At 30.0% G+C, this 12,412-nt stretch overlaps 2 protein-coding genes across 2 annotated transcripts; one reads left to right on the plus strand and one right to left on the minus strand.

Moving 5' to 3' along the window:
- Positions 1-1,442: 1,442 nt before the first annotated feature.
- Positions 1,443-3,559, plus strand: LOC114192579 (WAT1-related protein At1g43650-like). Its single transcript, XM_028082340.2, has 7 exons — positions 1,443-1,742; positions 1,961-2,023; positions 2,127-2,243; positions 2,337-2,565; positions 2,644-2,802; positions 2,881-3,032; positions 3,116-3,559. Exons 1-7 carry the CDS (start codon positions 1,537-1,539, stop codon positions 3,300-3,302), a joined length of 1,113 nt encoding a protein of 370 aa, XP_027938141.1. The 5' UTR covers positions 1,443-1,536; the 3' UTR covers positions 3,303-3,559.
- Positions 3,560-3,858: 299 nt separating this feature from the next.
- Positions 3,859-7,151, minus strand: CDT1A (CDT1-like protein A). Its single transcript, XM_028079166.2, has 7 exons — positions 6,784-7,151; positions 6,577-6,696; positions 6,234-6,468; positions 4,917-5,795; positions 4,484-4,679; positions 4,312-4,402; positions 3,859-4,204 (listed from the first exon to the last, which is right to left on the minus strand). Exons 1-7 carry the CDS (start codon positions 7,110-7,112, stop codon positions 4,147-4,149), a joined length of 1,908 nt encoding a protein of 635 aa, XP_027934967.1. The 5' UTR covers positions 7,113-7,151; the 3' UTR covers positions 3,859-4,146.
- Positions 7,152-12,412: the final 5,261 nt, after the last annotated feature.

The raw sequence follows: 12,412 nt of genomic DNA on the forward strand, positions 1-12,412 counted from the left end.
GAGAAATAGGAACATATTCCAGAGAATCTAGTGATACAAAAGGAAACAATGCAGAGTTGGGAACAAAAAGAATAAGGGAAGAGAGAAGAAATGAAAAGCAAAGGAGAATGAGCAGAGGTTAGAAATCGCAGAGATGAATTTTTGGCCTCTAGATATTTGAATAAAAATGTTGAAAATATGGTTAGAAGCAATGATGTACTACTCAAAGAATCTGTTTTCCATCTTAGTTCTCTAGCCTAGATATTCCAACCAAGAAGAAATAACAATTTCCAAGAAATGGAAAAGGCTATGTTCATACCATGGAATAAAATCTTTTGCATTACTTTGCATATTGGAGACACATCATTCAACGGCCTTAGTTTTAACTTATACCAATGCATATCTGACATTTGCCACTCGGAAACTTCAAAACACCTTGAATCTGCTTTTCTTAATCACAGGTTCCTCTACCTCCACTATATACCTCAGACATAGAATATTTTTCACTTCACATAAAAGACAAAAAATATGCCTCAATAAGTAGTAGTAAACTAGTAATGCATTTGATACACTAGAAATAAATTACATCTCCTTAAGATGTTCAATTTGTTGTATGTAATTGTATATATTAAGATATAAAGAAATAAAATAATTCATTAGAGTAATATTAGAGTTTATCTTAGTTGTTCCACTTCTACCGAGACACTATCAGACCATCATATATATCTAGTCTCATGTTCAAAGTTTATATCCTCGACGAGAGAGGATGTAGTGGAGATTCATATCGACTAATCTCACCTCATAAACTGATTTTGTAGAATTGAGTTAGGTTTAATGTTTATTCTTTAACCTTAACCGTATAATGAAAACTCATTTCATGACAGCCTTGAACCAAGAAAAAGGATGGGGAAATTGGAAATTGAAAAACAAAAAAACAGAAAAGGAGGCACTAATTACAAAGTGTACAACTTCTTAATCCTACTAGTTACTAGTAACAGTTCTAAACTATGCTTCTTTTGCTCTCTAAAGTCCTTAAGAATTAGTTCTGGAATAATATGATATACTTAAAAGTAAGTTAAAACGTTTTGAAAGACAAAGCAGTTTAATTTCTAATTAGGTGTTTTTATGGCAATTTGTTTATCAAGAGAAGACTTACTCTTAGTGGATCTATATAGAAGTAGGTGAAAGATTTGGCACGAGTGTTTTAAATTAGTGTTGTGGCAGAGGTTATGTTGCAATGTTTGATACTGTGGAAAATTGCAAACAAATAAAGAAATAGAAATACAATTGATGCGATCACAGCGAAAATGTGGATGTAAAGAGCAATTTAAAACAATGGTGACGACTAATTACTTTCTGTGATGACTATATATTTATGCGTATCTGTGATATGTGATCAAATCAGCCATCAACTTTCCAGGTCAGTTTAAAGTTGAGGCAAGTATGAAAGAATAACATGAGAAAAGATGTTGCATGTGTATAAATAAGTGTAAATGTTTGCATCCCAAGTTCACAAATAATCAGGGAGACCTAAGTTTAGTGCAACATTCTTAAGCCATGTCTAACGATGAAGTTGCATCTGGGGGGATGTATGTGAAATTCAGGCCTCATCTTCTCATGTTACTCATTCAGATGCTTCTTTCGTTTCTCTATTTTCTAGTAGAGGCTTCATTAAGCAAAGGGATGAACCCTCATGTCTTTGTTACCTATAGGCATGTTATTGGGGGCATAGCTGTGCTTCCTTTTGCTTATGTTCGTGAAAGGTACATCCCATATAAAAGTTTGTGAGAATAATGTTAGTTCATAGTTTATACTTTATTCCATTGTAGCAACTAGCAAGTTATGTTTAGGCACAATTGTAGAAGCAAACATGTTAGACCTATGACATTGTATGTTGATTAAAAGAGCAAACGTCTGATTTCACATTTTCATCTTCAAGTGTTCACTGTCATTCTTATCTAACTTTTTTTTTTCTTTGCAGAAAATTATGGCCAAAGTTAACTATAAGAATGTTCATTGAGTTATTTTTTCTTTCCCTCTTCGGGTACTGTTCTCAAGTGACGTTTTTTCTTTCACAGAAATACACGATATACCAGTTGAGGAAGAAAGTTACATTTATGTTTGTTTTCCTTAATTGTGAAAAACAGGACGAGTCTTACCCTGAACATGTTTTTCGCAAGCTTGAAATATACGACTCCTTCCTTTGATGCATCCATGACTAACACAATCTCATCCCTTACTTTTATACTGGCAGTTGCACTGAGGTGAGTAGAAGAAGTTAATATTTTGAAAGATTAGTAATATTGTTGTTGTGTTGTGACTATTTTGACTGTTGGTTTCATGATTGTTGTAAATAGATTAGAGGTTGTGGATGTTAAGAAGGGTCGTGGAGTGGCTAAAGTTTTTGGAACCGTGTTATCTTTGATTGGTGCATTGATAATGACTTTGTATAAAGGGCATACGATTGAAAGCTTAAGGGGTGCTCCGTTCCACGTGAGAGGCAATTTTGTTCATAATAACTGGATTAAAGGATCACTTTTGGCTGGTGCAAGTTGCATATCATGGTCTTTGTGGTTCATACTACAGGTATATTTATTTATGAATGCTCAGTTTATATATTCATAGCTCCAGAAAGATTTTGAAATGTTTTTGCTTGACTTTTAGGCAGTGATAGCGAAGAAATATCAAGCACAACTGTCACTAACAGTTTGGATAAATTGCGTGGGTGCAGCACAGTCCGCCATCTTTGCTGTGCTCGTGGAACACAAGCCTAGAGCATGGCTCATTACATCCACTGTGGAACTCTGTTGCGTTTTTTATGCTGTAAGTAAAAAACATTAAGAGGCTGAAAGTAAAAAACATTAAAACAATTCTAACATAATCACACGTGAGTTATGGCAGGGAGCTATATGTGGTGGTTTAGTTATATTCATCCAATTCTGGACTGCAGAACAAAAAGGGCCCGTCTTTGTCAGCATGTTTAATCCCCTTGGAACAATTCTTGTGGCTATCTTAGCATATTTTCTTTTTGGTGAACAACTCCACACAGGCAGGTAGAGAACATTTCAGATTTCACTGTTCAAACACAAAATATGTGTTTGTTTCAACAGTTTTTAATTGTGTTCGACTGTTTCAGTTTATTGGGAGTAGTGTTTGTGATAATTGGTCTATACTTGCTGTTATGGGGAAAAGAAGGTGATCGAGATTACAACTCACAGGAATCTTTAGCAACAGATGTTGAGCAGAGAGAATGTAGGACACAAATAAAGATTTCAGCCCAGCAAGAGGTACCGCAGAGGAACGTTTCACTGGACACCAATTAAAGGACGCATGATCCAAACATTGCCCAAAACTAATTGCACTAACAATAACATGTTTTTTTTCTCAACGATTACGAGTTGTTGGTTGACTACACAACACCAAAAGCATAATTAGACGGCACGATCGGTTACTCATTATTAAATGTAACTTTGGGAAGAAATATGGCCTACAGACGAAGTGGTAAATTAAATTTCTATTATTCAACTACAAAATGCTTCCAACCTATAGACAGTTTTGAGCTTTCATATTGAGTATTTCACTTTGGTGTTCATTTCTTAAATACAACATAATATATTAATATCATATACTTTTAATTGTAATATACCACGTGTATGCTTTATAAAAGGTATAGACTGAAAAAATATCAACATGAGCCTCCCAAGAATTTCATCTGTCCAGTATAATTATCTCTGATTAGCTTTTCTTTCTTTTAGTTTTTGATTTAATTTATCTAAGTATTTCATTCAATCAAAATTCATTTAAAGGATAACTATCCAAAATTTGTACCAAAATTTAAAAACGAAAACAAAAATAACGTTTTAAAAATTATAAAACAAATTTCTTTCAACACTGAACCAAATATTACTCTAGTTACTTCAATTCGAATTAAATAAATAAAATGACATAAATACAGCATATTTAACACCTTAAATTAGGATGCACAATATCCTGTATAATAATCAGTCAACAATAATCTGGCTATTTTGGATACTCAACCATTTACAAAGCACAGCCTAATCTGACAGACTATAGACTGGATGGACAGCTACAAGTTACAAGCTGCTCAAAACAAAATATATTGCGCATTAACGAGCAGCCCAAGGACTTCAGGATAACATTTGCTTACTACGTTGCTTCTTCAAGAGATGCTCGAATGGTTTCGGGGCTCAACATTTTGTTTATGCTACCAAAAATACATGCCATAAAGTCAAAACAAGAAGAAAAAAGTAAGGTACAGGGTTCAAATAGTAAATATAAGATAAAGAACGCGCTAAAACCAAAGGAACTTACAATAATAGAAAATCCCCACTAGAGACTTGCTTCTCAGAAATCCATTCCGGTGCTAGTTCTTGCAACAAGCTTAGCTGCTCTTCAACTTCACCTACGAATACAAACTACACATGATTAGTACACAGAAAAACTATAAAATAGTAAATTACTTTCACATAAAACAGTGCCTTACTTCTATCAACAATATCGCTGTGGCTTGAGATTATCTTGCTTACAAGCTCCACTTTCGTCATACTATTACGCTGTCGAAGTAAGAGGCGAATCATATCAAACAGCTTAGGGAGGCTTGCTATTATTTTTTTCCTTTTCTTTGCTTGAGTGATAGCCGGGTGTCTTTCCTCCATCGCTATTCTTTCCTTTTCCCTAATCTGCAAGAGTCACAGTTAACGATGATCCCACCCATGCAAAGGTTTCATGAAGTAGACAAACAAATAGTTTCCAACATAAATCATTTATACCCACTCACTGGTGAAAAAGATACCGAAGTTTAATTATTCTTCATGGGACAATAAGTAAAACGGAGAAGAAAAGACTAAATACAAACAAGTATAGGAATATTTTCAATCCCTAAATAAATAAATAAATAACGAATATGTAGCGCATACCGATTGGATAAGTTTTCCAGGGAGGATTTCAAAAACGTCATCATCTATTGGTAAGGCACAGTCATTGTCTTCATTCATAGACTCCTTGTTCTTCACTGGAGTGTCAAATTTCAATGACCTTGAGCGAGGTGGACGCCTAGCTAACTTGTTCAAAGAACTGATAGAGTGGTCATCTGGGCTCATATAATGTCTTTTGGGTGAACACAATGCAGGTGTGGCACTCATCAACCTAATTGGAGTAGAAACAAGTTTAGCGGGAGTTGACATGGCATCAATGCTTTTGAGAGAAGAATCTTTGTGTACTGTGCATTCATTGATTTCTCTAGCTGGAGTCGAGACGGCATCAATGCTGGTGAGAGACCCATCTTTGTTTTCTGTGTACTCAAATGTTTTTCTCGTGGGAGTTGAGACGGCACTAATGCTCGTGAGAGACCCATCTCTGTTTCCTGTGTACTCAATGGATTTGCTTGGAGTAGAACGGAGAGCGCTGGATGAATCCAGAGATTCACAACTTGTTGAACACTTTACACTACTAGCAGCTTCTGAAGCCAAATCGGATGGGGAAGGTTGTAATGAAACTGATGGAGAACTATGTTGTACTTCATCTGTTCCATTTAGTTTAAATTTCAAAGAAAATCGAGCTCTAAAGGATGGAGCAATGTGAGAAGGTGCTGTCAGATGTTCATTAGGCAACTCAGCTGATGAAGTAACTAACGATTTTTCATCTATGTCAGCAGGCTCGGTATTATTGACAATGTCATTGTAGCGCATGCAGGTTGACATTTTCGTTGGGAGACGAGTTTCAAACATGTCCAAAATATTATCTTTCTTTGGGCGATTGAATGGCTCAGGCAATGTTCCTTCAGGAATTTCATCACCCTACACATAGAAGCATCCTTCAGAGCAAATAATATCCATTTGATCTGATTGAGGTCGTAATTGCTCATTACAAAACAATATGCGGGATTCACTAAAAAGTAATTATTATGATTGCTCTCGTGATAAAAAATAACTGGATTCTTTAAAACTCATCATATAAACTGTGAATTCTGAACAGAGGACAAGACTTAAGTCCATACAACATCTCAGGGGCATGGCCCCAGAAACAAAGAAATTTCAAACCAACACTATCATAGTATGCACACCTGAAATAATGTTGCAAAATAACCACAATCATGAATAAAATCAGACAACCACTGAGAAATGTTTGGCAAAAACAAAATTCAAGGCAAAATTTAATCCAATTTAATCCTATGCAGAAAAAAATGATTCGCTATAAATCTCATTAAGCAGCTAAATGTTTTTTATGTGACTCACCTCGGGATGAGATTCAAAAAAATCCCTTAGTCGGGACTGAAACAACTTCTTCAACGATACTCTCCTACGTTGAGGGTGACCTTTTACATCAGACTCTACCCCTTCAGGGTTTAAAGAAATATGAATATCCGGCTTCATACAACAAGTCCGTTCGTCATGCACAAGAAACTTCTTAAGAACAATAGCCTCAGGCAAGATATATTGCAATTGGGCTAGATGCCCATGAGTAAACCTCCTAACCAAATTAAAACATACAATTTCATAATTTTATACAAGGCTTAAAAAAAATATCAAAAACAATGAAAATGAAAAAATATATAAAAACAATCTAATTGATCGGCACCTGTCAGTTAAAGATTCAATTCTAGAACTGATCTCTGTAAAGGATGGAGTCTTCCCTTTGAGGCGGAACATTGAAATCAAAGTATCCAAACGATCGAAGAACTGATCCAAAATACCATATCTACACACCAACCATAAAACGCAACTAAAATCAGCAAAACATTTAAAATAGTATCCTGGATTTTAAAAAATAAAAAATGTGAATTACTTTTCGGGAAGCTTGGAGGATTCATCATAAGTAATCTTGGATTTGCTGGGAGAAGAAGGCCACAGTGAGATCTGTCTCCTCACACTCTTGCTCTGCTGCGACGATGTCTCTTCACCGCGTCGGTTCGTTTCCTGTAAACCTTTGCCGACTTTTCTTATGTCAGCGATGGAGAGCGCGACGCCGCGGTTACGGATCCGCTGCGGCAGTTTCTCCGGCGTCTGGGAGCTGAAGCGAACGGGGCTTGGAGATTGGACCTTAGAGCTTTGGAGATTGGATTTCTTCGATCTGCCTCTGCAAGAAGGAGATGCAACTTCTGAGCATTTGTCCATGGTGCTGAAGAATCAGTGATGTGTGATGGGGGAAATGATAATTAGGGTGGATTCTTATATATACTTCTTTTTTTCGCGGGAAAACTGATGTTGCGCGCCTCATAGAGCGTGCAGGCCGTTGCTTCCCGCCAAAAATGAGACCTTGCCCTATTAATCCCCGAGGCCCGGGCCAAAAAAAAATGCCTCCTGTTTTGGGCTTCAATTTACCTTGTTATACCTTAAAACAAAATTAATAATAATATGGCTTAAATATATATTTGTTTTCTATTTTTTTTTAATTTTATTCAATTTGGTTTTTTTTTTCATTTTATATTGAATTAGATTCTCATTTTCGTTAAATTGTGGTCAATTTGGTCTTTTTTAGTAACTAAATAGTTAACATTTTTTAACAGTACATGCCAAGTGTCAGCTCCTGATTTTTTTAATTTTTTTTTTAATTTTTTTTAAAATTTTGTTAATTTCAAAAAAATGGTCCACGTGTCAAGTCACAGTTGTGCCACGTGTCAATGCTAGTGTCACGTGTCAGTTTGTGGTAGTATTATTTTTTTTGTTCAATTTAGTTCCAATTTTTGTTCAAATAAATCAATTTTTTCCCTTTCAAATTGACACTAAATTTATTATCTTTTATACAAATTATATTAATATCTTTTCTAAAATTGACCTTTGAATTTATTATTTTTTAAATTCAATTATAAATTATTAAATTTAATTATAAATTGAATAAATTCTTATATTTAATTGCAAAATAGAATATAATTATTTAAAATATTATAAGAATATAATTATTAATTTTTTTTCTAATATTTATATTCTAAAATATTTTTAAAATTGATATATAAAAATATTTTAAATAATCAAAATATTTTAGAAAAATAAACTAATATTTGTAAAATTAACATTTACATATAAAATATTTTAGATTTTAATATCTAAAATGCAATAAAAATATTAAATATTTTAAATTTAAATGTGAATTTTACAAATGTTAATATATATTTATAAAATTTTAATAATTATATTTTAATAATATTTAAATAATTATATTCTATTTAACAATTGAATCTAAGAATTATATCCAATTAATAATTAAATATTATAATTTATAATTAAATTTAAAAAATAACTAATGATAATGTCAATTTTAAAAATTAAATAGTTTTATTTTAACAAAATTTGGGATTAAATTAAACAAAAATAATGAATATAGAGACGAAATTGAACAAACATAACAAATATCGGGACTAAATTGAACAAAAATAAATAATACAGCTACAAACAAACTGACATGTGACACTAGCGTTGACACGTGGCACAATTGTAACTTGACACGTGGACACTTTTTTTGAAATTAAAAAATTTAAAAAAATTTAAAAAAATTTAAAAAACCAGGAGCTGACACCTGTTCAAAAATGTTAACTATTTAAAAAGGGAAAAAGACCAAATTGACCACAATTTGACGAAAATAAGGATCTAATTGAACATAAAACGAAAATAGGAACCAAATTGAATAAAATTAACAAAAATAGAGACCAAATATATATTTAAGCCTAATAATGTTATATATATATATATATATATATATATATATATATATATATATATATATATAAATAACAATAAATGAAAACGTTTGTACCTTTCCAAGTATAATGAGAGTCATTGCATTTAATAAATTTATTTTATCTTTCATTATGAATTGATTTTTTTCAAAATACAATCTAGATATTATTTAAATTTAATAAAATCAACTGAATAAAAAATTCATATAATTTAAACTATTTCAAATTGTTTTTCAATTTAGTATTTATTTTTTAAATATTATATTATTGTAAATATCTATATCATTATCTAATAATAATTTAAAATATAATCACTGTAAACAATTATTAGTATTTAACACTAGAGAAACAAACAAAATATTATGAGAAAGTATATATTGTGTTAGGTTAAGAAAAAGAGAAGTTCTTTAGGTTAAGAAAAATATGATAAAAAATGTGGAAAATTAAAAAAAAAATCTAAAAATTTATTAATAATTTCATCGATGCAGAAATAATTTTTTTTTTATAAATGGAATTATAGAATTAGGAAATTTTATTTTATTTATTATTTTAATATTTTTATTTTAATTATTTATTTTATTATATTACAAAAATAATTACTTATATTAAAATTAACTGAATATATTTTTATTTTAATTGATTAGATACATTAAGATTTAATTATATTATGTATGAATTAAAAACTGTCGTCTCCTTTCTTTGCATTTTTGAATGGAAGGTCGATTTCGGTGTTTATTCTTTTCGTTTGTTGTGCTTTCTTTGTAATTTCTTATTAACAGTACATCTTTGCAGATCAGTATGTAGAAACAAACAAAAAACTGAAATTAAGAAAAAATATCTTGAAATGTTATAGATTTCTTTAAATCTTTAGGATTTGTCCGTAAATATTAATAATCTATATATTAATATTTGTTACCTTGTTTTGAATACAATGTTTAAATTATTGATATACAACTATATTTATAAATGCTTTTACAGAATAATAATGTATTTAATGTTTAATTACCTATTTAAGAAGATATTAACGGTATGAATTGTAATTTTTTTTTAACTACGTTATTTTGCTGTCATCACCGTCTAGATTTAAACTTATTTTAATATAATACACTACTTTATTCTGAAACTAAAAATATTGAAACTAAATATAATTTTAAACTAAAAACAGCTTGTAATTTTCAAATAAAATATAAACCTTCCAACAAAAAATAAGTTTGGAGGAGAAATAAATGAAATTAGAAGTTGTTATCATCTTCCCTTAGAAGTCGAATTTATGATTTATAATGCTTAAAATTAAAATAACTTTAAAGTATAAATTATTAATAATAAGATAATTGTTAAAATAGAATATTATATATATATATATATATAACAATATATAAAAAGATTTTCTCTTCACATTTCAAAATAAATATATTCTATTTTATTTTGTATAAATATAATTTTATTTTATATATTAACTTAATCAGTGACAGATCTCGACTAATATTTATGAGGGAGCCAAAATAATATACTTAAAATTTATATATTTAACATTTTTGTTACTCATTCACTTAAAACTAATACATAGTTATAACTATAATAGAAAATACACATTTCTAAATGATTGTTATTCGTTTTTTCATATTCTTGAACTTATCAAATAATTGAATCATAACTAAATCTTTTAGTTATTTTATGTTCAATGTAAATAATCATATTATATGTAAAATATTCATTTTCCATTTTACTAATGTGCACATATCAATTCAAAAGTCATCACAAACTTTTATTTCATCATTGTTATGCTTATGCGATGAGCAATCTTATTGTCTTGTTCTCATCTTCCCTTCTTTTTTATCAATTTGAAAAAAATTAATTTATTCTTTTATTTTTTATCAATATACCTATCTATAAAACAAGTTTAAGACCAATTTTTTTATTATAATATAATAAAAAATTGAGAGACATAATTACTAAAAAAATTATAATAATTGAGTTACAATTAAAAATCCTCTATAAAAATCACATAATACATTACTTGCTCTTCTATATTCATAAAAATGAATATACAAAAGGGTAATGAGATAAAAAAAAATAGGGCTAAATATTAAACAATTATTGCACTACCAAGTGAGACAAGATAAATTTATTATCTTTAAGAATGAGAGAAGATATGAAAAAAAAGATGACAGAAATAATGAATTTCTGTTTAACTTCTTTTTTATTCAATAACAAAAAATATCTGGTAAAGATGAGAGATGCGTACAACGTAACAAAAAACTCAAAAAAAAATGTGAAGAGAAAATAAAAAGTATCTTAACAATTTTATTTTATTGTATTTAATTTTATATTGTACTATTTATTAACATTAAATGTTGTACTTTATAAAAGAAATAAAAAAATACTTAATTTAATTTTCATTTATTTCCGGTGTATCATTATCTAATTTAAAGTGATAAATATAATTTAAAAATTAAAAAATATATAATTTTAAAAAATTAAAAAAGTTTGGGGGACCGTGGCCCTTGCCTGGTCCATCGTGGCTCCGCCACTGAACTTAATAATATTACAATATCATCACCTATTAATATAATATTAAGTGTATGTAAAAAATTGCATACACACAAACGCTATCGTGCCTGTGTTTATGTAGTATATATATATATATATATATATATATATATATATATATATTAATTGAATTTAGAGAAACCGTTTCCGTTAAAAAGCAGATTACCGAATAATATTATCAAAATTATCGTAATATTTTTGAAATTTATTCATCTACTTCATAAATATTTTATATAAATTAATTAATATTATAAATGCATACCAATTGGAAACTGAAGAGAAGAGGAAAAAGAGGTAATAGAAAAATTAACATATATTTGTTATAAAACTATTGCCACTTCAATTTGTTTAACCAACAAAAAACAATCCATCTTTGTTTGTTTAATTGCTTCTCCCCTTTCAAATTCTTCACAACCATTGACATTTTTGGCCTTTTTTTCAAACTCTGTTTCTGATCATCCTGACTTATTAATTTTCCATTATTATTTTTGCAAAAGCATATTTTAATGCGGTTGTTTTAATATTTTATAAGGTTGAGTTGATGTACTTTTGTTTCACAACAAAATTTGGTGGTGTTGCCGAGGTGTAGTCATGTTTCATTCATCATAGGTAGTTGTGTTAGTGTGATCATGCTGTTGCTCCGGTGCAATGCCGATAATGCAGTGTTTGTTATATATAGTATGACACCGCCACTCCCTATTCTGAATTTTCGTTGTTTTTTTTTATTTGCAAACATTAAAATCTCACTGTTTTTTATCCAATAAAGGGAAGATTTAGTTGTGGTTATACTTGGTTACCGAAGTTGAATTTTGTTATCCGCGTCTGCCTCTTGAAATTTGGAGTGGATATGATTGTATACAATTAGAGTTCACTGCAGTAGCAGTAGGATATATTGTGTCTCATTATATGTATATATATTAGCATGATGTCTCTTTAAAATTCCTTCATTTGGAAGGACTACTCCTCTGCCCTCCTTGGGCTTGTGAGAAGCTGATAATGAATTGTGATGGTAATGGTGGATATGATGCTTGTGGTGATCTGAATTTTAGCTTTTATCATATAAGATGGACCGAGTACATTGGTAGAAACACCAAGCTTTCATATGAAATACTTTCTCTTAATATCTCTTTCTAGACTGGAAGGCTAATATTGATTATGTTGTGTTTGTAGAAAGTCCCATCTGTCTCAAGA

The sequence above is a fragment of the Vigna unguiculata genome, chromosome 7 (genome assembly GCF_037176805.1).
Source record: "Vigna unguiculata cultivar grain cowpea cultivar isolate G323 ecotype 2 chromosome 7, ASM3717680v1, whole genome shotgun sequence".
Lineage (NCBI taxonomy): Eukaryota > Viridiplantae > Streptophyta > Magnoliopsida > Fabales > Fabaceae > Vigna > Vigna unguiculata.

What these genes read in the sequence shown, in the direction of transcription:
- LOC114192579 (XM_028082340.2), top strand. Translation starts at nt 1,537, where the DNA reads ATGTCTAACGATGAAGTTGCATCTGGGGGGATGTATGTGAAATTCAGG. An exon ending in TTTTTTCTTTCCCTCTTCGG is followed by an intron (nt 2,024 to 2,126) that starts GTACTGTTCTCA and finishes TGTGAAAAACAG; the next exon opens with GACGAGTCTTACCCTGAACA. An exon ending in CTTTGTGGTTCATACTACAG is followed by an intron (nt 2,566 to 2,643) that starts GTATATTTATTT and finishes CTTGACTTTTAG; the next exon opens with GCAGTGATAGCGAAGAAATA.
- CDT1A (XM_028079166.2), bottom strand. Translation starts at nt 7,112, where the DNA reads ATGGACAAATGCTCAGAAGTTGCATCTCCTTCTTGCAGAGGCAGATCG. An exon ending in CTGGAAAACTTATCCAATCG is followed by an intron (nt 4,680 to 4,916) that starts GTATGCGCTACA and finishes TGACTCTTGCAG; the next exon opens with ATTAGGGAAAAGGAAAGAAT. An exon ending in AGTGGGGATTTTCTATTATT is followed by an intron (nt 4,205 to 4,311) that starts GTAAGTTCCTTT and finishes TATTTTTGGTAG; the next exon opens with CATAAACAAAATGTTGAGCC.